General features: G+C 39.8%; 1 protein-coding gene across 6 annotated transcripts in view; it reads right to left on the bottom strand.

Moving 5' to 3' along the window:
- The window catches only part of AGTPBP1 (ATP/GTP binding carboxypeptidase 1), a 62416-nt gene that overhangs the window by 33103 nt on the left and 3847 nt on the right, over positions 1 to 25466 (bottom strand). For 4 of the 6 annotated variants that reach the window (XR_013637313.1, XM_078862232.1, XM_078862233.1 and 1 more), the window contains exons 2-16: positions 25362 to 25447; positions 24450 to 24571; positions 10333 to 10400; positions 9026 to 9089; positions 8138 to 8284; positions 7201 to 7332; positions 6924 to 7017; positions 4590 to 4627; positions 3612 to 3820; positions 2813 to 2990; positions 2578 to 2669; positions 1758 to 1874; positions 635 to 1362; positions 210 to 293; positions 5 to 88 (exon numbers count right to left, since the gene is read on the bottom strand). Coding sequence is in view for 5 of the 6 variants with exons in the window: in XM_078862232.1 (XP_078718358.1) it covers positions 5 to 88; positions 210 to 293; positions 635 to 1362; positions 1758 to 1874; positions 2578 to 2669; positions 2813 to 2990; positions 3612 to 3820; positions 4590 to 4627; positions 6924 to 7017; positions 7201 to 7332; positions 8138 to 8284; positions 9026 to 9089; positions 10333 to 10400; positions 24450 to 24571; positions 25362 to 25393 (2189 nt within the window). In the remaining variant the exon portion in view is untranslated. Of the gene's footprint in view, positions 1 to 4; positions 89 to 209; positions 294 to 634; positions 1363 to 1757; positions 1875 to 2577; positions 2670 to 2812; positions 2991 to 3611; positions 3821 to 4589; positions 4628 to 6923; positions 7018 to 7200; positions 7333 to 8137; positions 8285 to 9025; positions 9090 to 10332; positions 10449 to 24449; positions 24572 to 25361; positions 25448 to 25466 lie in introns of those variants that run through there. The other 2 variants (XM_078862235.1, XM_078862234.1) reach the window with 2 other exon arrangements.

Here is a 25466-nt window from a genome sequence, read left to right as displayed (position 1 = left end):
TTACCTGCGAATATGAATGGCTTTTCGAAGATTTCCAGACTCAAATTCTGAGCAAAATTTCAGGCAATCTCCATCTTCTGAGACCAAGCTGAAATACATGTCAAAACAATACAGGAAGCGCTCTGCATTAAGCTCTACTTCCAACGGAGGCTTTTAAATATGTACACATAATGGCAAGCATTAAACAAATCCATGTTTCTGAGTATTACCTGGGCATATCAAGGTCATACACCACTCGATCTATAATATCACCAGGGCGAATCAATCGCTCAATGTCTTGAAATATCTTGGACCTTTAATTAAGAAGTTTCAGAAAAAATACATTTGAATGTTAATGACACAGTGTGACAACCGCAATCTGTAAATGGCACACTTCCAAATATATACGAATTAAAAAGGAAAAATGCTAATTTACATAATGGAAAGATAAATTACTTTTGCTATATTGCATAATAAAATTCATGAGATATCATTTGACTTTTATCATCACTGCATTGTATAAAGATGATTTTAAAAAACGCGCAACAGGCATATTTCGGAATCATATATTTTATAAGTCTTGTATTATGTGGTTGTGTTATCATTACTCCTGTGGGGGTGAGAATTTCGCCATGACTCCAATAAAGTCAATTACCTCTGAACGCCATATTCCCTCTCCACCGATGGCTCCCTGTACAGAGGGGGTATATGTCCATAGTAGTCGGGAAAGGCCATTTTGCTGAACCCCGCCACAGATTTGGTATTGCTGGCTAGCAGCGAGTAAAGTTCGTTGTCGTGTGAAGGGTCCAGCTTGTCCCTCGACTCCTTACCACCCATCATCTTCTCCTTCAGATCCCGCTGGACAGACACTGAGGTCGGGGCTCCGCCAGTACATTTTACATTTGCCTGGGCCTTCTTGGATGCAGCTAGCTTTTGACACCAGTTGGCACCCTCCAACCGTTTGGCTTCCTTGACGCTCAGCTCCGGCGTGTTCTTTTTCAAATCGCCGAACCTGCTTGCGTCTACGTGAATGCACACCTTTGCGTTCAAGCACCCGCAGATTAGCGACTGTTCTGACACCTCCAAGCACAAGCCTCTGAATCCGATGACGAAATCGCGAGAATCGGCACTGTGCCCACAACCCTGCGGATCTTTGAAGCTGTTGCCTTTTGCCATTTTCTGGGCTCCGGGTTCAGAACGAGGCTTCTGCGTTGAGTCGTCGCCATCAATAAGAGGTGATGCCATGCTGTTCTGAATGGGCAGCCCCTTACCTGTTGAGCTACTGCACTTGTCGTTGCTGCTTGCTGTTGGTATTACAATGGGGCTGGGCATGTTCTTTGCACTTTGGTGATTTATATTTTCATTTACTTTGGAAAATGTGTCCTATAGATGGGATGCAAAATGATGAGGAAATGAGTGCAATCAAAGCAAGTGAACATAAACAACACAATTTGATAAGGATACTCATCCTGAACTGTTACTCAAATGTACTTCAATGATAAAAAGATCACAGTGTGGAAACAAGCATTAGTTTAACAGTGTAAAAAAATGTATACAAAAACATTTTAAAAATAATTTACAAAGATAATATATTCCACAATTAAACTACAGAGAATTGAAAAAAAATATTTTGGCTGCAGAGAAGTTCCAAAAACTGAACAAATTACTTGATGATACTGCATTGCCAGTGGTGCCTCATGTAATGTTCCTCTTAAGGCCACAGTGACATTGACGAATGTGTTGAGTTTTGTACAAACACTGAGGCACGTCGCACTCACCGAAAAACTGTCCAAGAGCTCTGGGAAAAACTGCTCGTACATTTTGAGTGCCTCTTCTGAGCGATCAAGCGTAGGCTTCATCTTTAACTTGTCCAGATCGGTCTCAATGTCAGGATCCTGAATAACCAATATTGTATTTGCATGACACTTTTGCATGCCTATGGACTGAGCAGACAAAGTACGTCAAAATAGTTTATTTCATTTTTTAAATATATCTCAGCTGACTCATGTAATATATAATTTTCTTCCAGTAAATATGTTTCTATACAAAATGGTCACATAAGCCATCGTTTAAACTTTTTGAGGCGAGGTGCCAGTCTTATTAAATTCAGTCTATTGATATGCATATCTATATATGTGAATATATATATGCCTATGACCAAGTTACCTGGAAATACAATGGATCTTGTCATATCTCCGAAGTCAAGCAAGTTTGAGCCTGGTTACTGTTTTAATAAGTGACCACCATTCATAACCACCAAGTGGGGACACACTTATCCAGAATTGGAATTTAAATATGGCTGTACATGTCCACACTGATATATGTGGTAAGATACCGCCTAGACGAGATAAAGACCCAGATTCCATGGGTACAGTGACCATCTACAGTTTATCACAAAATTTATGTAATGTGCAAACACAACTATTCAGTAGACACTGAATTATTGTCCAGCACAGCAAGAAGGGAATTAGGAAAACCATTTTTTTTTAAGTTCCGCACAGAACTGAGTAAGGCTTATTGTTTTAGAAAAGAAATATATTCAGCAAATGCAGCCAAGGTTAAATAAATATCATTCAAGTACTGCAGAGGTGCTGTTACCTTCTCTAAAAAGTCATCTTCCTCTTCATTTTCATTCTCCTGCTCGGAATCTTGTTCAAGGTTATCGTCACTTTCATCGGCCACGTCATCCACTGACAAAACAAGGCTTTCAATTAGGGAAGCGCGCAATCAGTCTAAACAAAGCCTCATCCGTCAAAAAGACGGCGACCTTTAGTGTAAAGTGAGATATACGAAAGCAGATTGCTCGTGACATTGGTACTGAAAAGTTGTCTACCTCCGGCGGGTAAGTTGTAGAGCTGTGCCACTGGGCCCGTGGTGGGTATGACAGGCAGCGGGAAGTGGTGAACGCTTCGGATGGTGGGCAGAGGCAAGCGGTTCTTGGGGCAGCACTTTCGCATGATCATGGTAGACAAGTTCACCAGCAGGTCCAGTCCTCGGCTGGTAAGGCACTCCTGCCAGGGGGTGCGCATTCGGCAACAATGAAACTTGTTGGCTAGCCATTGACGCGTAACATACCTTTGAGATGTGCGACAATGGGTTAACATTACAGATGGTTATAGTGACGCAAGCACTCATCTGCAACAGAAAACTTCCATTTGTGCCAACTGGAAGCCGTGCACATGCAGCTTATTGTGTGAATGGGGTTAACGTTCAAAATGTGGATTATTTTCGACAGGTTAATATATGCAATCCTGCACAGCGGTTTTCAATAAAAGCTTACATGGTGTATACCTGTTCAAAAAGTTATTCCGCTACACTTATTCAGTGACACCACGGCGGATTGCCCCATGATCCCACATTTATGATGCCCCTGCTTTTAGGTGATCAGTGTGGTGAGTGTGGAATATCCACCTATATATTTTTAGTTAATGAAAATAAATATTTCAAATGCAACGTCCATAATTCTCAGCACTATTCTGGCTCTTGAATAAGCTTTTGTGATTTGACGCCATTGTCGCGAACACCTATTTGCCAAGATATATGACGTTGAAGTACAACACTTTCTTTTGCGATCTCTGTCGACATGTCTTGTTAATTTCAAAGCTGGCAACCATAGAGATGGGTGGGCCCACCTGTGAGGTGGTGTAGAAAATCTTCATGCCGTCAGCCTCCAGGAAGGCCCTTCGGCCGTGCTTGATGGCGGTGATCTGCTTGAGGCAGGTGAGCAAGCCGCGACGTACAGGCACATGGCTGTGGCGAGCGTCATGACGGTGCCAGTCTTGGTACACGTTGAGCAGGAAGACAATGTTCCCCCGGTCTACCGCTCTTCTTGCATTCGTTTCTGCAGTGAATTTCACAAGCAATGTTGTTAATCTTCTTGGTTCTTTCGGTAAAGTCACGTAGAATCGAACCAAGAAGATGAATCCCTGCAGTCACGAAAGCTTTAAATCGAAATTTAATGTTGTTAATTTATCCAATTAAACGTGGATGCTTGTATGAGCTATAATGATTCTCAGCTTACACCCCTGTTGGTGATTTGGTGCATTGTTCTGATTCAGTGTCTAAATTTTATTTAAAAAATCATTTTATAAACAGTGTGGTGGATGTGGTAGGGTCTCAAAGCCATTGGATACAAGATGTGCAAATTCACAAACAATGAATCTTACACATGCAATTCAATGCACGTATTGTGAGCTGAAGAATAAGCATTGTATTGATATAGTGATGTATTTTTACATATCTTATGTTTAATCTTTAACTTGTCCATTCTGGAATTCACAAGTGTTTACATACTTATTTATAGACTAACTTCCTGCATTCAATATTTCAACTAAAGGTTTACATCAAAACGATGTATTGAATATAAAATTAAGCACGCTTCCAATATTGACATTCTCACCACAGACCACTGAAGTTATACTATATATTTTATATTACACTATTCTTTAAGCTTAAATGGAAACCAAGCAATGAACCTGTTCCTGATGATGAAAACATATACCAAGCAAAAGCAGGCAGATTCCATATACATATGCTCAATGTTAACTCCAGTAACCCTGAGAACCCAACACTTAATGTAATTGTTTAAATGCAGCCCATTTATCACTTACTTGATTTTAGTAATGTTGCAAGGGTATCCAAGGTGATCCTGTCAAGGTAAATGAAAGACAAATATAAGTTCCACAAATGTAAGGCTAGAAGGCCAAGGTAAGATTTATGGGAAATGCTTTATCTGCCAAAGGGTCAAATCCATTATATAACCAGCATCCTGCATCTTATTACAACACAGTTGCTAATGCTTGATACTCTCCACCGCACAGCACACCCCCAAATGAATACTCTACATCTGTGCTGCCAAATCCACCCTTCACTACATGGTTGTGTGCCATTTTAGTTTGGGGCATATTTGGTTCGAGGGGTGAGATGAGCTACAGTCCGCTTCTGTTCAAGGGACCCCTGATGTTTTATTTGACTCCATGCAGCCGGTCCTACAGTGCCCTCTGCTGGGAAAACGTGAGCAGCACGCTTGACAGACAATGTTACGAGAGGTGGACGAGTGGTTCTTAAGTTAGCGCACTTTGGTGGCACGACTGAGATCCTCGGTTCGCATCTCTTATTAAACCGGATCTTCAAGTTTGGCGAGTTTATGATCTCATCCGGGTCACCAATTACTATATACACACAAAGCCCATTGCATAAAATTCGTTTCTGCACTTGCTAAAAAACGTTACAAATTTAAAATATTAGCTTTACTATCATATAATGAAATTTACTCTCAGTGGATCGGTGGGTGGGAAAGTTATGTCCTTATTGTAATGACCAGAGGTTTGTTGAAGTGATTTCAAAAGGTGGCATTGTGATATGTGATTATGACAAAAATGGCAATAGCACAATTGGACATAAAATACTTGAAAAACATTTTAAAATCAAAAGACGATGTAACTATTGCTGAAAGGTTTCTCCCCAGAGATACAGACAGAGAAGAGACGAACAGTTTAATAGTGGTGAATGATGTTTTAAGTGTAAGAGGCCATACCCTTTCAATCACAAGGTCGGCTGCTGCACACAGAAGTGTTATGCTTTGCAAACCTTTTTAATACTAGACAGGCATCCATTACACTGATGGCATCATGCACATAAGCAAAGGTAACAGTCGCCTGCTCTGCTTTAGGTTATTTCAGTGCTCTGCTACTTCAATTACAGTGACTCACACTGCAAAAAAGTATTTACAACACTTGTGTTGTATTGTTATTTTAAATCATTTCAGTAAATGTATCTCACTTTCGCTAAAAATTCAACCATACCACTTTCTTGGGATTGTTTTGGTTATATTTCATCTGGATATTTGTAAACGACATAATACATACCTCTAATTGTACTGAGAAATACCTCGCATATCATGTGATAATATATATAAGCTACAAATGTTAATATTGGTGTGGAATATTCCGTTGAAAAAATCATTTTAATAACCGAATAGAAATATTCAATAAGATTAAATGGTGGGATGTATAAGCCAGATGAGTTGAAACTTTAATGCCACACAACCAAAGCACAACCGCTACACGCCTGAGAGCTTGGCTTTGAAACTGCAATTATAGTTCTGATCCCCAAATGCAAAACTGCTAAGTGATGGGTGAAGTCTTTAAAATGCTCTCATTGTAAAACGTGTGGAAATAGTGAACTGGAAGAAAGCTATCTATTATATTCCATGCTAACAAGAATACAACAACAGTTGAACCATCGGCTTTCGCGACCAATATCATCCATAAGAGGTTGTTTTGGGTTAGATCGCGTAAATATATAAATGTGTCATTAAAAACACCCCCTCCCCCCCACTTTGCGCAAGAGCGCAGAAGTATGGTCACCACATCTACGCCTCTATAGAAGGAACAAAACAAGTGGACTTCTCCACAAATCTGGCTGTCGCCTGATGAAGCTAGTTGTAATTACTAGCGAAATGTCAACCTCAAATTGTAAATGTTGTGCTATACTAGTGAGGAATTGGCATGTTCTGTTTACGTGACAACCCTAACTAGTTGGCTGTGTCAGGTGGTGGCGGGTTTTTAACGACACATTTATATATTTACGCGATCTAACCCAAAAAACCTCTATTATGGAAGAACACAATATCCAACATGTTGCAATGAATTACAGCACGTTGCAGTTAAACCAATGTCAATATAAAAGGTCTTAAATTCAGATTTGCTACATGCTAATAACGCTCTGAAATAAATTTTCCATTGTGTAAATTAATAACAATAATTTGTGATGTATTATCATTTTTTTTTATGTTAGAAAATGTGTTTCTTGAATTATTTTCATTTTAAATGTGACTGCACACACAAGGCTAATGATTGTGTTATTTAAAGTGATGACTTTATGCAGTTCAAAGTGATTGCACAGTTGATTTGTGATGGTATTGGCATTGACTGCTTACTCACTTGATGAAAGTGCTTTGTCTTTTGCTGAATGGGCCGACGATTTTGAAAAGCAGTTCCACCGCACCATTTCTCCCAAGCGAGACAGCATTCACAACTGCATTGATGACAGCAGAAGGCCATGCGCATAAACCCCACCGACGCAGAAAGTCTCCATTACCATGGAGGCAAAGCCAACTCATCAACCGGAGGCCCATTTACTGTAAATCGCTTTGCATGCAGTGCATTTTTTTGTGGAAAGATGAAAAGAGATCAAATGTTGCCAAGTGCGGAAGCTCACTGCTGGCGGAGTAGGCCTTGATGGTGTGCATGCAGGGTAGGAGCAGGCGTTGATTGTGCAGATTCTGTTTGACAAGCGTCAGCGTTACTGGCAACGCACCGCACAGTCTGGCTTTTGTTGCGAACTTAGCATCTGAAATCATAAAATAAATTACATGATTGATATAATATAACAAAAGTAGATCTTTTATTTATTATCAAACATTATATTCATAATAAATCACCGATTCCCATAGTAAAACTGGTTGACCAATCATTGTAGCGAGCGCTTACAAACTTGTGAATACAAAAGTACGTAGACACTATATTTTATCATGATTAACTACATTTGCACCAATCAACTCCCGTGTAATTCGATAAATTGTCACAATTAAAGTTCATGATTCAAGAATAAATAATGTTGTTTTTCTAGTGGCTGCAGTTAGTCAAATTAACCAATTATGTACAATGTATATGAATCGAAAATAATCAATTCTCACACTCAATTCAATACATTTATCTTAATAAGAACGGATTTCAAAAGATGAATCAATGCACCATTACACTATTTACTTTTCTCACGCCGACTACATATTTTATGCATCACAGTTTCTGAATTTGATAATTAATTTAATAAGCAACACATGCTTCTGCCTACCACAAAGAGCCATAAAGATCCAAATGCAACTCAATTGAAAGGCTATGTTGAATGCTGAATACTGACAACTATAATGCACGTGAATAGTGACTACTGAACTCCTTGAAGGATGGTCAAATACATCATGATTAGAAACAATTGCAATACATTCTGACGCACAACATTCTATACATTCATCACGAGCACTGATTAATTTGAAAAAAACTGATAAATGCCAACAACGATTAAGGCAGAGATTTGAGCAAACAAGATGCCAGGCTGGCTGGAGTAAAGATGGACCAGATGAGAAAAGCTGCCCAACCTTTTGGTCCCACTTTGGCAAGCAGAGAGTGAATGACCAGCATCAGCTCATCATTGGTGGGACTATCCTTGGCAGCCCTCACCAGCGTCTGAAGTAGAATCTGAGAGCCACCCTTACACACCAGATTGCTCACACGACCTCCGCTGCCTGGACACACACAACAGCCCCACCACACGCACAGGTGAACAAAACAATGCCGTTAAGCCATGTTATTTATAGATGTGAAATTTAACAATTTGAAATTAGTCTTCTTCATTTAAATGTCAGTAACAGCGAACAAGTCCTTGTGCATGTACAGCCCTCTGGAAATCCACCGCTGGATGAGGGTGAGTCGTGGGGGTTACTTGACCATGCTTCCCCATGCTGGTCAGCGCGGGTTGGCGAAAGTAGGGACCACCGCTGTGTATGCAGCAGCATATCAACATTGTAGTGCTCAATATAGCCCACCACGGAGCCCCAACGTGGTAGCTTCCTGTTGTACATGGGGGCCATTCACACAAGTGCTATCCAGGCTCAAACTACGAATTCTACAATATTTTGTGGTAAGGAACTTGCAAACGAGATTTTACTACACATTAGGTTGCTGTGATATTTCTGCGTGCTCAATTTTGAAGACCTTAAAGTAACTCATGTTTTTAAATATAAACTGTGAGCATGAGCTTGTGAGTTGCCTCGTAAATGCTTTGTGACTTAAAAATAATTGCACATTTAACAAGTATGGAGTGCTCTGAGCCAAATTACTCAAAGGCAAACATTCACAGAGAATAACACCATTGCATGCATAAGCAGCCTTACACAATCTATATGCATTGCATCACAAGCCATAGATGCTTTTGATAGCTTTGTCCCCATTATGTGTATGAAAGTACAGTAAATATGTAGCAATACCAGCTGAAAGCAACTCCAACAAGATATTCAAGATGTCCATTGTGACCTGGTGGTCCTTTGAATTCTGAAACAGAAAGATTTGTTTACAAAGTTAATAATCTAATAATAATGTACATTCTCTAACCAGTATAGTGATGGATGAAAACCTACTCACCCCTTTTGGTCATGTTTATTTGACCATACTTCACCAAGTTGGGAGTGTGGGTCAAAGAAGGGGAGACCGAGGACCAGTTTGGATATTACTCGCCACTGATGTTTGCCAAGGCCAGTGATTGGAAGAGGGTCGTTGGGTTCATAGTATAGTGTGTTCACCACTGCCTCACCAGAATGAAGCAGTATTCAATTTGAATATACAGTAAAACCTTGGACTGCGAGTGTTTTGCAAGACGAGCAAATTTTTTTGATACATTTTAACTTGATAAACGAGCGAGGTCTTGCAATATGAGTAGTACATACAGTATAAGCTTTGTCTGCCGAGCGTCACGTGATCACAACTGAGCCGATGGTTCTTCTCACTCTCTCGCTGCGGGATTGTGGGTAATCGTCTCCCATGCTCGGTCTCAGTCGGCGTGTCTCACTCGTATAGTCAACATCCGTGCGAGCGTATACTGTTAACTATAGTGTTGTGACCACGTGTGTGTGCGTAAAGTATTTTTTTATTTGATGTCCAAGTGTAATCACTGTTCCTTAGTAACTGTACTACAATAATGGCCCCCTCCTCCTCTCTCCCTCACACCAGCCACGATTAAATGTAATTAATACATTTTATTACTTGATATTAAATTTAAATAATAAAAATATAAAAAAAGTATTTTGTATTAATCATTTTAACATGAATATTTTTGGGTTGTGGAACGAATCATCTGAGTTTCCATTATTTCTTATGGGGAAATTCGCTTTGATATACGAGTGCTTTGGATTACAAGCACGTTTCCGGAACGAATTATGCTCGCAATCCAAGGTTTTACTGTACTTGACTAGATGAGTAATAGTCTCCTAATTAAAACAAGAAACAAAACTTCAAAATAAACCCACATTTATTTTCTACTTTATGTTAACAGAGCAGGGCTAGAAGTATCAATTTCAAGTTCCACAGATAAACAAACACAAAAATACAGCCGTACACAGTATAAGTATACAGAATCGTATGTGTACATGTGCATCCATGCTCTCATTTGTAAAAAAAAAGAACAGAGCCTGCAGACATTCATGCAACATTTCCCACATCTGAATTACATTAGACGAAATACTTTTGTGAGCAAAATACACTTGGGCACAATCCCAACAAACGTTATAAGAGCTCACACCTCCAAGGTTGACAGCATTACGTCCATTCCACTGCAGCCCTTGCCAGCCATTTCTTTTCGGGTTTTTTCTGCAGAGCAGAGAGGACCACCATAAGCACCAAATAATCAGCAGAAGCCTGCCAAAAGCGCACAAGCAAATATGATATTTATACAAATAGCCTCCTCCTAATTCATTGGATTAACAGGTATAACAGTCAAAACATGTTGCGTAATATTACATCAGCTGAAAAAGGTATTTTCTCAGGAATTATCTTATTATGGAAAAGGCTAATATAGTTTATCAATAATAGCCATTTTCTTCCAATAGTAAGTGTGGCACTGGAGCGTCACACTTGAGGAAGTCAACTGTAGCTTTCACAGCATTCAAATGGGCAACACTCCTGAACCACGTGGAGTTAATGTGGACATCAACAACAAGTAGTATCAATTGTTGGAGTTGTCTACTTGGTTCTTTCGGTAAATTCACGTAGAATGGAAATAATAAAATAATAAAAATAAAACATAATAAAATAATTGTCACGACGTTTCGGCCACAACGCAAGCAGCCGTCCTCAGGTGGAGAACAGGTCTGTCGAGGAGACAGAGTCTGTTGTGTTACTTTTTTTTACATAAAATAGAATATTGATATAATGACATACCTCAATCATTATTCAATTCAATAAGGGACATAAAACAGATTTGAAGAACTATAGTCCATTCATCATCTCTATGCAAGTACACTATACAAATTATTGATGAATATCAATAGGCACGGAAGAATTAAAAATGTCAAGGTCAACCAACTATGGGAGCAAGCAGGGTTTAGGAAAGGTTTCTCTACTTTGTAGTTAGCCAAGCTCTCACAAATCAAGGACTAAATTAAAAAGAATTAGAAGTGATGTAAACAATATCAAAAATAAACAAGAACAAAGCATGATAATTGGTTCTTTACCCTTCTATCTGGCAACAAAACTGACACCTTTTTACAAGGAGTCATGTTTGCATAGACCGCAATACCTGCAGTCATAATACAAACAAAAGAACATAACTCTGATAATGTGCACTGTCCTTGAAGTTGATTGGTCCACACCCGAGACAGCTTTCCTTAGAGCCTAGTCTCATATGGGTTGGACCAGATGACGCCAAAAGGCGTCATCTGGTCCAACCCATATGAGACTAGGCTCTAAGGAAAGCTGTCTCGGGTGTGGACCAATCAACTTCAAGGACAGTGCACATTATCAGAGTTATGTTCTTTTGTTTGTATTATGACTGCAGGTATTGCGGTCTATGCAAACATGACTCCTTGTAAAAAGGTGTCAGTTTTGTTGCCAGATAGAAGGGTAAAGAACCAATTATCATATTTTTACTGGCAAATGAGGTTCCCATAGTGAAAGAACAAAGCACTCAAATAATACTGAAAGGGGAGTCAGACAAAGTGACGTGTTCACCAAAATTATTCAGTGATATTAGAAGATTATTTCTGAAAATGAGATTGGACAAAAGTAAACTTATATATAGAAAAAACATTAGCCATCTCTTATTTTAATAAGGACAAAACAAATAATCTCGAACAATCAGATATATGCAGTATGTGATAAAGACCAACCCGGAAAACACAGCAGATTGTGTATCTTTATATATTTATGACAGCTAATTCAGACTGACTGAGATCAAAGATGTTGAGCATGGAGCACTTTTGGGAAGAAACATTTTGATAATGCAACGCAACACGCCCATGTGTCTAAAGAGGATAGTTTTTAATCAATGCATGTTCACTGCGATGATACATGAATCAGAAACATGAACACTGATGAAGATGGACCAAAAGTTCTAAAGTGTGCACAAAAGTGTGGAGAAATGCATGCTTAGGTTTACAGAGATAGAGAGAGAGAGAACACATGGATTGGAGAACAGACACAGGTTACAGACATAACTTTAAGAAAAGTAAGCGGGCTTGGGCGAGACACTTTGCTCAGAAGGATGATGGCTGGTGGGCTATAATAACGAGCGTTGCAAGTCAAAGGAGGTAACACGTCTGAAGGGACATCTGCCAGCTAGATCAAGCAATGACGTCAGCTCCTTTGCAGGTGCTGGGTGGATTGTTACATCTTAGGACCATAACAGACGGTGACAGCATGGGGACACATTCATTCAGCAGTGGACTGATTATGGCTGGTGATGATAAAAAACAAAAGTGAATCCACTACAAAATGTGCAGAAAGGTACTAAACAACAACAATTTAAAATTCCATCAAAACACATCACACCCACCGGCTTGAAGTGGCCAGATGCAGTAAATCAAGCAACAAGCACCCTTTGCTTGCGCTGCCTTCAGGGTTTCACGTATGTTTGAGATTGTCCAGAGGAAGTTGCTATATATACAGAGATAGTTTTGACCAGGGGGTGTCTACTCTTCCCTGTCTGACCCAGGCAAGCCCACCACCCAGCACACAGCCTCATTTTCCATCTCACTCGCCACCAAGCAAGAGCGTAAGCCTTCTATTTCTGGACGAATGCTGGGGGCACTGCAACTTTTTATTCAGCGTATCGCATATTAATAACGCGGAGCTGATGTGTGTAATCCAGCACTGTGGGAGGCAAGGGTTAGTGGATCGCACATATGTTGTGAAAACTCCCTTACCATGTGCATCGAAGAGGTGCCATACCCTGGCTTGCCTTAACAATGTGGTAGAGTGAAAGTGGGCCTTACCTCTCCCCTTTGTATGGGATATGCGTGGGTTTCCTCCCACATGTACATACTTATGGCCGATAAGACAGTAAAATATATAAAGTGCAGTGCTCGAGAGGGAATGTGGCACTGGCTCATCGCCTGCTTGCTCATCTGTGGTTCCTTGAGCGAGGCGTTCTCTCTCTTCAAGTTTGAGCGAATATTGCATCGCGCGTTACAAGTTGAAATTACTATTATTAAACCATGCTCCAAGTTAGTCCGTAAAAAATAAGTAGCTTTCAGTGGTTAGAAATGTACTGTGTTGTATCGTTCTAAAGTTAGATCGAAACGTAATCGGTGAGCGAGCTACTTCTTGTAATCGGACCGCCACAGCACTTGCTGGTGATAAACGATGGCCAGGTCTTAAATCTGTCGAGGCCATTGTGTAAAGAAAGACAATTGAAAGTCACGCATGTTAACAATGGTGCCAGGTACTCCAGTGTCCCTAATGTCTGGGCACGCTCCACTTAGCAGTAAACACTACTTTAACACTCACACAGTGCAGCACACGTGGTCATTGTTTATGTATTGAACATAAACATATAATTTTAATACTTGTGTACCTTTGAACCGTCCAGCTGCTGTGATTAGTGGCTCAGCTATTTTGTGCAATAAAATCTTGTTAAGAATAGATAATATATCTTCATGGTTTCCCTACGAACATAAATATTCCTCTTGTTTACTGTGGATGTTTATTTGCATCAGTGTTCCTAGGCACCAAGAGCTGAATAACAAGCATTTGAATCAGCTGCTTGTTTCAGATTGCTCCAGTGGACATAATCCATTTACAAATATAGCATGCATTAAAATACCTGCAGCACTGCAATGCATGGAATTTGAATGAATTGGATAACTATCATCATAGGCAATAGTCAAAAATACACTCCTGGTCATTCTCAGTTTTCACTTAACAATAGCCAGATAACATCACCCAGTCAACCTATTTAATACACCGATTCTTTTTCAGTGAACCATGAACCAAAAAACAATTACTGCATCTCTTATCTTGATAATAGGTACTTGGAATCATGGGATTTCCAACACGAGTTTTAAGTTTCATTAATAGGGAAAAAGAGACAACAGAGTTAGTCTGGTCCTCCACTAAAGCATCCGTTCCTGCAACATCACTATCATACGTTTTAATATGACATCAAGACGGTACTGTTACTAGAATGCAACTACATGCGATTTACTAAAATATATGTTTTCATTTACAAACCTAGAAACTCATATCAGAAATTCTGGGACACACTGCCTGTGTGTATGCCTAAAATACATGTAATTTATCGTGTTTTTTGTTGTCCTTTTGAAGCACAATAATAATCTCCATATAAATGTAAAATAAGGTAAAAAGTTAACTATACCTGCACAACATACTATCCTGAGATAGCCATTGGAGACATGTTTGCAAATACAATTAAATATTTTTGTTTTAAATTACAGTAGGTGAAAAAAATACAACGGTTCCCCAGCTATCACTTTCTCATCAGCAGCCATGTTCAATCAACTCCTGTATGAAGGACGCTCCAAGCCACCACCATCTCTGATAGTCCTTTAATGTAACTACCCATCTAGTACTTGCACAGGAGCTAATTTAATCACTTCATCAAGAGCGTGTTCTCTCTTTTAGCTGCCACTCCATCATTAGTCTCGACCACCTCGCATTGTTCCTCCAAAGCAACTACAATCCACTGTGTAGAGGCCTTCATCCAGCATCGGATTGACACAAGGGATGTGCATGTCGTGATAATGATGAGATAACAATATTAAACGTTTAAATTTGTTTCTATTTGAATGCCTTTTTTTTTATTAAAAGCGATATTACCACCACCTATCACGTGAGAAGTAATGGTAGCTTTGGGAAGCCTTCATCCAGCAGTAGATTGACCACGACTGATGATGATTATGTTGAGGACCAAGGTAAAGTTTAATGCACCAGCCTTGGATTGCTGTCACAACATCAGTGCTCTATGATGTGGCTCAATGGTGTTCTGCTTACATGCCGTCTTTAAAATTCTGCCGTTCGTGTTATGTGCAAGATATCTATTACATCGCCATCTGAAAGCAAGATGAAGACATAAAAACTCGCATGTCACTGCAACTTTATCTCAATGCCTCCACCAAGTATACATTTATAGCCTCTGACGCTTTTCTACAATCCATCAGCCATGAGCACATGTGCTTTTTATTTTATAGTCACCCATCATTTAATGATTGTCTATTATTGTTATAGGTGCCAAAGAAAAGAAACATAACATTCTCAAAATTAAAATACTCTACTCCATTCCATAATAACTGTGATACAGTGGCAGAATTTTTTTCCACAATAGAGGTTTTTGGGTTAGATCGCGTAAATATATAAATGTGTCGTTAAAACCCGCCACCACCCGACACAACCAACTAGTAAGGGCATTTTTTAAATATAAAAACCGAATGCTCTGATCATTGTGGAAGTGCTACCGGGCAGACAGAAGCATGGAATGAGCTTTGTATTATTTTGTTTTTAATTCTCGCTGTCAGCTTTCAGCGTTGATCCCTGCCAGACACGCAATGGACAGCAGCCTCCGTGCTGACACCGTGGGTCCATCAATCTACCTCCACTCCTGTCTCGGGAGGGCAGCTTTCCACTGGACTGACGAATGAATTTCCGCTCCTGAGCTGTCATTGCAGTATTAATTTAAACACATCATGCTTAATAAATAAATGAAAAGACATATGATGCTCCAGGGACGAACTGTGGTATTTTTTCAAAGTAACATGTTAATGTATTATGTGTGGCTTTCTCAGATCACATGCTTGCCTTTCCTGAGCATTAGCCTGATCTGTCCACTTGTTCCTATAACCTCCTGTCCACAACACATGCCATAGTTTAAAACATCCATCCCATTGTCACGCTGTATTACCGCATTGCATGCTGGGTTTTACATGTCAAAGGAGCAATAACGTGTCACAAGCTGCCAAAGCAATTATAAGTAAAAACATTGTTTTGATTTTTATAAGACATGTATGCCTGTACCTTTAAATACGGCACTGGCATAATTACCAAACTCCAAAATGCATTTTTGTTGTTTAACCAGGAAAGCCGGACTATGTTGCAGGCCTTTATCAAGAGAGTACTGCCAAATGCTTGCAGTAGGAGGCGATGTTGCTATATGTAATCCCAACGGAGTCATCTGAAGGTTAAGTTTTTACCCGTTACACTGTATATATTTGTGTTAGCTATTGGAGGAAACAGGGGAACCTAGAGGAAACCCACAAGCAGACAGGGGGAGAATATAAAACTCCAAACAGAAAGGCACTTGAGTCAGATATCAATAGCAGACTCTTCTTTTTGTGAGGCACAAATGTTACCACTGCGCCACCATGCCACCCTAAATGCATAATGTGTTGTTTTAAATGCGAGGGGAAAAGGTTGCTCATTATGGTTTACAAGCGGGTTTTTTTAATCTTGAACGTGCCTTACAAAATAATCTTTGTGAAACACATATGGCCAATGTTACAAAAATTCCAATTACAAATCCAAAGCACATGACATGACAGCAAGTGTATGATGTGGCTTGCTAATTGCAAGCAGTATGTGATGACATAACATTTTAAATACATCACAACCAGGGGCAAGATATTTTTGATCGTGAAGTTGTGTCTTTTAAGTGGATTAACTAGTTTCAATTGACCTGTCCAGTTTAAGCTCCATTGTGAAAATCTCTATAAATTGGACAAAAAGACAGGGACACGGTGTTACCTCACTGTCAAGGCAGCAAGTCCATGAGTGGACAGTGAGCAGAACAGCAATGACAACAGATAACAAGCAATGGTTCAACCACAAGTCACGGTTCCACATCGCTAGCAAGTGTATTCTTTTCAAAACAACATTTGAGAGCCATGCATATTCCAGACAGCGTGATGCAAAGTGCCTGCATATAACTACTCACAATTCTCCTGTTATTAATGTTGCTTTGTGTGCAATTTGCATTACAAAGGTGGCAAAGGAAAAGGTATCTATGAACCGCATTAGAAACACCACACTATATCTCAAGAGTGCAAATGAGAATGAGACACCAGAGTGATGCATAAGTTAGACAGCTGTGCAAACCCATGGGAGCTGATGTCTATTCTAAGAACTTTGCTTGGGTTTCATGCTTTTAATATCAACTACATTATGCCCATGATTGTCTGCATATCACCAGATTGCAGTGGGGATCTGGAATAATGAAAATGTCATTTCCATTGTAAATAAATAAAAATATAACTGTGCTGTTGACAATTTCACTTTTGTCAAAATAATGGTTTATCAGTGCACCCAAAACAAAAGTATCCACTAAATAACAGTATTGTAAAGTGGCTTTCAGCTTTTATAAGCAGGGGCCTAAAAGTACAAGTGATTTGACATAAATTTGTATGTCAAGAATTAAAAAGTTTTTGCCATCAGTTTTTTTTTATCCGCTCACTGTACTGCAATAAGCTGCTTAACATTTCTGTTAAAAAGTGTAACTGGACAAATTTCATTCAACAAGATGAATGTGATGACGTTCAAATGGGCTATTTTAAAGATTACACACGAGCAGTGCAACCCTTATGTATATAAAGTATAAATACGAAGGACTGGCCTTGCAATTTCTAAGTTAACCAGAGGCACTGCAACTCGACACTCCGACGTCACTCAGGCATGCTTAGGAATCGTTCCCCTGGTTTGGGTCAGACATTGTTGTGTTCGTTAAGGCAGTGGGGAACCAAAATAACAAGAGCCTTTTTGAATTCGGTAAAATAAAGCTCAATCTTTCAAGAGCCACGGTGACATGTGAATAACATCATGAAGAAGTCCTGAAAGAGCCGCATGTGGCTCAGAGCCGCAGGTTACTGAACCCTGTGCTAAGTACGGGAGCTCAAACTTGTTATAACTTTGGACCCATAACTATTTGCGTGCTTCCATTATACATGAGACCAATAACCCAGTGCACACACACATAGGCTCACCACCCATAGCTAGACACCTACCCACGCAACAAACCACAAACAAAAGTGGATAAAGGGCAATATCTCAATTGTTTACATATACTGGTGATACCATAAAACAAACGTTTACGTTATATTTGTTCCCCGCCTGTGTTGCACTTTTACAAGACAGAGAATGACACGTACGCATAACTCATGGTTCAGCAGCTTTGAGCCATCATAAACCCGCACTGTGAGTGGTGAGCGTTTGGTGAGTGTCTCCTGAGTGATAAAGGTGAGCACGGAGTAGCCGGTGGCTGTCAGGTATCAAGTGAATGGTTACTGTCCTGTAACAGGTGAGTGGTGTCAGGTGAGTATCTGATAATGGTGAGTATCAGGTGAGTGTGACCAATGGGGGAAGGGTGAGGCCAACCGGGTGGGGGCCAACAGGGGAGCGAACAGGGCTGATGGGGAAGGTTCACCCTGCCCATAGGACATGCTGTTCATTATCATCATTCAAGCAAGGGCAAGCAGTCATAATGCAACCATGTGCACCTTATATCAATACAAAGCTAAATATAGAATACCGCACAAATATAACCACAAAAAGAATTTCGATTTAAAGCTTTTGTGACTGCAGGGATTCATCTTCTTGGTTCTTTCGGTAAAGTCACGTAGAAGGGAAGTAATCAAATAATAAAAATAAAACATAATAAAACAATTCTCACGACGTTTCGGCCACAACGCTGCTTGCGTTGTGGCCGAAACGTCGTGAGAATTGCTTGCGTTGTGGCCGAAACGTCGTGAGAATTGTTTTATTATGTTTTATTTTTACTATTTTATTATTTCCCTTCTACGTGACTTTACCGAAAGAACCAAGAACACAAAAAGACTATTTCACAACTTTCCCTACAGAAACATTTTAACCGCACAGCAGGAAACTAATTAACACGTTTGTAAATGTGCAATGCCACAACTAGTTTAAAAAGTAAAAGTACTTCAGCACCTGTACTACGATCCTCCAATTAGATATAACTAAGTATAGAATGCTATGCTGTAATGTTAAATTTATGAGGACTGTAAATTGTAATCGTAAAACATGGCATGTAATTTTATAGGGATGGAAAGGAACAGTTGAATTCAACAGAACCACAACATTAATATTGTAGTAACTAACATGCAAAACTTGTCTTCAATGTATTTCTGGTAAACAAAAAAAATATCATATTAAATTATGGTACTGTTGGTACATGTTAAATGGCTATACCGAAACGATGAAATGTAAAAATGTTCGCAACATAAATTATACGCAAGCACATCCTTTGACCTATAATCTTACACAGATTCATTTCACTAGCCATTCTGGAAACATTTAAAATATGTTCCACTCATCCATGTGGCAGTGAAGAATCTGAAATGAGAAATTGTAAACGCACCAGCCAAATGTTTTTGTCCTTAACGCACCAATTCCATGTTACAATGTTCAATATCAAAGGTTTAGATCTCTTGGTTAAAATGCAAGGTCAAAACTGGCAGTGTTTCCTGCCTGAAACTGTTCAATTCCAATACAATTGCACCTGATTTGACCAGTACTTAAGTTCGCATCGGTGAAATTTTTAGGGATCGCCATAACAACAAAGTGCGGCACATTTTAAAAGTGAGTGGAAAATCAGACAATGGTATTCACAGTTCCACTTCATTTTACTTATGAATTGTAATTTGAACCATCGCCATTAGTTTCAATGTGGGGTATGAAAGGTTCTTGGTTGTGACTAAACAGGTCATCGAGTGACTACGATGGGCACTTTGTCAAGTCCATGCTGACAGAATCCACAAGACATCTCATTATCTCCAGGTGACTTGTTTGTCAGTTTCTATGCAGTTTCTTTGTTTACCAAAGTTCCTGTGCCTGACACCATTGCAATCATTGAAGGATTGGTCCAACAAGGACTGAATGCTGATGTACTGGCCCTGGTGAGACAATGCCCTACCAACACTTACTTCACCTGGAATGGTACATTCTATAAACAAGTTGGAGGTACCCCAATGGGTTCTCCCTTAGCTCCAGTGGTAGCCAATGTTTTCATGGAAAATTTTTAGACAGATGCCATCCAAGCATCCATCCTACGTCCTTCCTTGTGGAAGAGATATGTAGATGACACGTTCGTCATCTGGCCACATGGCCTGCCAGCATTGAACCAATTCTTCAACCACATCAATTCCATACACCCAGCCATAAAATTCACCATGAAGGTGGCAAAGGATGGCAAGTTACCATTCTTGGATGTTTTAATCGAAAAGAGACCAGATGGCTCATTGGGACAGTCTACAGGAAATCCACCCACACGGATGCCTATCTAAAATCTGACTCCCACCACCATCCAGCCCAGAATAATTTCCTCATCAAAACTCTACACCATACAAGATACAGGTTTGATTCAACACAGTACGTAAAATTCGTGATCTGAACCCATCTGTGAAGGATGTGATCCCTGACATGCAATACCCTGGTGTCTACAAACTAAGTTGTGTCTGCAGCAATAGTTACATGGGGGAAACTAAGCGACATGTCACAGACCGTGTTCGTGAACACAAGGCAGATCTGAACGGTAGGACCAATACCTCGGCCGTGGCTGATCATTGTTGTAACGCTGTGGGCACACACAAAATAGATTTTTCCAAGACGAAGGTACTCTGCAAACTTACTGGCTATCAACACAGATTCGTTCATGAAGCCATCCAGATATATAAACAGACACAATTTCAACCAAGAAGATGGGTACAAACTGAGAAATCATTGGAAGGACGTTATTAACCAGTTTAAGTCATAACTGGCTCTGATGTTTCCACCCTACCTGCCGATGTTATCAGTTATTTCCGACTCTCTGAGTTGCATTTCCATGTTGGAGGTCTTTGCATTGACAGGCTGTATGTCTTACTAGCACAATCACCGATGCTCCTTTCCCTCGATGTGGCGGTGGCTCTCGTTTTTTCACAATACAATGGCTACCTTCACAGCCTCAGGACGCCCTCTGATCTTACATTTACATGCAAATACCATCTCTAACCCCGCCCACTTACCCTTGGGCTGCACCCATCTCAGGCCTATATAACATCCTGTTTCAGCAGCTCTCTCGCTGTATTTATCACCTGAAGACAATTGCTTGTGTTGCGATCGAAACGTCATGATTTTTTTTCTATCTAAGTGACTTTACCAAAAGACCCAAAGAATAAGAATCCACAGGGCTTACTTCAGCATGATGCAAGTGAGCAATAGTATGGTGGAAGCGTAAAAAAACACATTTCACCTTCCACTTATTCCTCAATTCCTATTGCTGATAAGAATGCTTACAATTCAATAACAATGTAATAATGTAGTTCTTGGCAATTTCACTGCTGGAGGAAGGCCTCCCTACACTTGTCTGTCATGGGGGGTTGTTTGACCATACTTCCCTGTCATTAGTACAGTCGGTGAATGAGTGGGGGTCCCAGAATCAATTCCATGGCCAAAAATTTAACTCAGGTCGCTGTGTTGAGAGCGCAGTGCCCTTTCCACTGCACCATCGCTCCCTCCCAGAATGGTTATATACAGTATTAAGTTAAAAATTGCCCGCACCTCCAATTAGCATAGTTGGCTACGTAGGGTGCGAAAGAAGTTCAACATACATACACACAAGTGCAGTCACTGTCCATTCCTCATAAAATCCCTAAAAATTTCCCACCGGTCACAATTCGTTGAATAAAAAGCACGTAACAATATATTCATTTATAATACAGGTTTTTTTGGGTTAGATCACGATCTAACCCAAAAAAACCTCTATTATGGATGATATTGGTCACGAAAGCCTACATGTTAAACTGATGTATTAATTGTACAGCTTCTCAGCATTTTTTTTTACTGTGTCTGTACATTTGCTTTAAGCAGTCTATTACTAGTAGATAAGCATGCAACTATGCACTAATCACTCACAGGTATGCCGAGTGCATGGCCCCAAGGAATTGATGCTCAGTCTTCACTGCTATATATAACGGTGCCCTGATCACACGACCCCAATTCATCACAGTATATCGCATTGACAAGAGAATGCTGTTATGTATGTTTTATAATTAGCACCAAAAGGAACATATAAACTTGTTTCAGGATAATACGGTTTCAATGTAATTGTTTGCATGATGGTTGACTTTTGCTTTCGAGAAAAAAAATCCATTACAAAAATATTTTTCAATAAATAAACTACTTATTAATTCATTAAAGAGTCATGTATATTGACCATGTAATAGACATGACATGTCCATTACAAGCCCATTACATTGCAGAATACATATGGACAATCCTATGATCAAATCACCCGGAATGCACTCAATCTAATCAAAATTCAGAAGCTAAGCACGGGCTCGGCCTAGACGGTGATGGTTTGAGTGACCACAATGCATAATAGGTATTATACGCTGCAGGACTAGATGGTGATCAGCAAAGGGCAGTGCAGCAAAATAAATTGTTGTATTGTACTTTCATGTTTCCCACCTTCCCCCGCGAGTATGATGGAATATGATAAAATAATCCTTACGACCTGTATGGCATGGGGATGCCTTCATCCATCAATGGATTAACATTCATGCATATGACATAGTGATGATTACAATGCACTATGATCCCTCTGATCTGGATTAAATTACTGATCATGCTTACTATTAGCAACTACCAATTGGGATATGTACTTGATGATAACGTCTCATCAGTCAACTGCCTCTAAAATGAGTACATTAAAACCTTGGATTGCGAGCATAATTCGTTCCGGAAACGTGTTTGTAATCCAAAGCACTCGTATATCAAAGCACTCGTATATCAGTTGTGATCACGTGACGCTCGGCAGACAAAGCGTATACACGTACTACTCGTATTGCAAGACCTCGCTCGTTTATCAAATTAATATATATTTTAAAAATTTGCTCGTCTTGCAAAACGCTCGCAGATCAAGTTACTCGCAATCCAAGGTTTTTCTGTACAGTAAATTGCCGGGTTGCAGAAGACCCGACTTACGAAAATCCGACTGTAAAGAAATGCTCCCATAACTCATGCTAAAAACATTTCAATGTGGAAATGTTTGCGTTAGTTATGTAAGCGCAAATAGTACAGCGAAGTGAGGTTGCGAAGAAAATAACGCGGTGCGAGGTATAAGCCCCTCCACCAAAACGCCACCTTCACCGAGTCCAAGCTTCACTAGGATTAAGGTAAATGGAATGTTTGGTAGCATTGTAATTCTTTTCTTTTAGTAGCATTACGTAATTGTTTTCTATGCTTAGAACTATCTTTTTTCCCATGTTTCAATTTATAGTTTCTTAATTTTAAGTTTATTTCACGAATAATTTACTGTATGTACTTTATTTAACACAATTACACTTCGATTATGGTCTCAGCCAACAGCGATCGTAGAATTCTAGTGCTAGCCTAATTCGGAAGTGACTGCTTTCTGTTAATAATTCATGTTAAAATGTTTCGTGGTATTCAGAAACAATTGGATACAGTATACGTTCCATTAGTTTAATTATGGGTAGTGTTCGGGTAGATATTCCATTAAATTAAAGAATAATAGGAAGTGCAGAGCGTATGTACAGCGATACAATACGGGAAGCAATAGAAAACAGACCACAGCCCGATCCAGTACTGAGTGAAAACGAACTAGTAATCGGGTAGGGGAGGCACAGCTATTTCCGGCTATGGGATTTTATCTTCATTTTGGGGGAAAAAATTTATATTTCCTACATACAGAAAATTTCGGGTTACGGATCATTCTCTGGAACCTAACACTTCCGTAACCCGTGGACTCCCTGTACCTAGTGTAGGTGTCAACAACAACACTAGAGCAACGACAAAGTTTCTGGCCTCATCACTCAAAAATGAGCTCTGCTGGTTATAGTCAATGCCCATCAACAGACACTTGGCCTCAGAGTGAAATATCAGTTTTCCTCTGGCACGTATGTATGTTGAACTTCTTTCGCACCACACGTAGCCAACCATGCTAATCGCAAGCGTACATCCTAGGGGAGCCAGCAAAATTGTTTGCATTACATGCTTTTCCACTGGACCAAAATGTGATAGGTTGGCTTCACATGACATTTGAATCTGGCTGGAGCAAAAGAGGGCCATTTTCTGGGCTAATGATACATTGAATACACGGCACATCGGTCAGTACACAGAAAGGACACAAGGTCACCACGTCATCTACATATGTCGTGACTCGTTCAATGCGTGTGACGTCAAAAGCACAGCTCGGCTTCTGTAATGGAAAATCAACTTGGCGTCTCCTGACCCATGCCAAATTGTCTCGGCATGGCCCCAGCGCAGCTCGGTTTTACAGAGGAAAAGAGATATTTCACGAGATGGTGATTTTTTGCCTTACGGGAGCTGTGTGATACAAGCTATCGGCAAATGAAAGTACACTAATCTGATAGCCAGAGGTGGATGAACCATCTGCACCTTGTGTCTGCACCAGTTGCAGAAGCTTGCAGCTGACGCTGCGTGCCTGCTCCATATCGCCGCGACCACTTGAGGTCAGGCCCTCGTCCAGTTGAGCCAGCAGGCTGTTAAGCCGGGAGACACTGGCCACCAAGGACACCAACAAAAACGAGTGCATTCTTTGCATTAAGGAGGCAAGCGGGAGAAACTACACCATATGTTTATTTCGCGATGAGCCGTTGGGGTGATGTGGCATTTATTAATGGTCAATAACCACATGCCTTCTTATGCATTTGCTATTTTTGTCTCAATACAATGTTAACATTTCGCTTGGAATATGTATTAAATTGATAATATATAGCACGATTCACTGAATTGGATAGTATGACATTAGAAATAAATAAAATCTATAAAATAAATCAAATATATCTAAATCTATATTTCACTTTCGTAAATGGAAAATGTTTCGAAATACTGCAAGCGCGGTTGAAATGAAGCAAAGGGCCAATGATTCTTGCGAGCACTCTGCTCTGCAGTGTGTGGTCCTTGACAGCCTTCCACAGATGAGATAGTATAGCAGCGATAACATGTCTCACACCTGTGTATTTTCTATAAGTATTAAGAGCATTTATAGCAGATCACAGGTGTGCCACATACATTTTAAAGTGCTCCATAAATTAATGCTGCGTTTATGCTGCTTAATTATTTCCACTAAAGATAATGACGAGCAAGAGTTATGTGTGCATAACATGGCAGGTAAAATGCATTATATTCAATTATGAACGACCACTTAATTGCATTTTATTTTTTCATAATCATAAACATTACTTCCAAAAGGCAATGTTTCAGCATTAAAGGTAATCACTATAATTAAGAATGTTTTATTTTAATAAAATTAAACCCATATAATTGTAAAAAATTCGTACAGCTTACCTTTTGTCTGGAGTAGATTTAGCCTTGATCATTGTCTTTTGTCCTCAGCCAAAATCACATCAATTATTCATCCACAAAAAAGTGTCCTGGCAAAATGAGTCAATC

This window comes from Lampetra fluviatilis, chromosome 13 (assembly GCF_964198595.1).
Source record: "Lampetra fluviatilis chromosome 13, kcLamFluv1.1, whole genome shotgun sequence".
Lineage (NCBI taxonomy): Eukaryota > Metazoa > Chordata > Hyperoartia > Petromyzontiformes > Petromyzontidae > Lampetra > Lampetra fluviatilis.
Note: the sequence above shows the minus strand (reverse complement) of the source record. Positions and strands in the feature narration are given on the sequence as shown.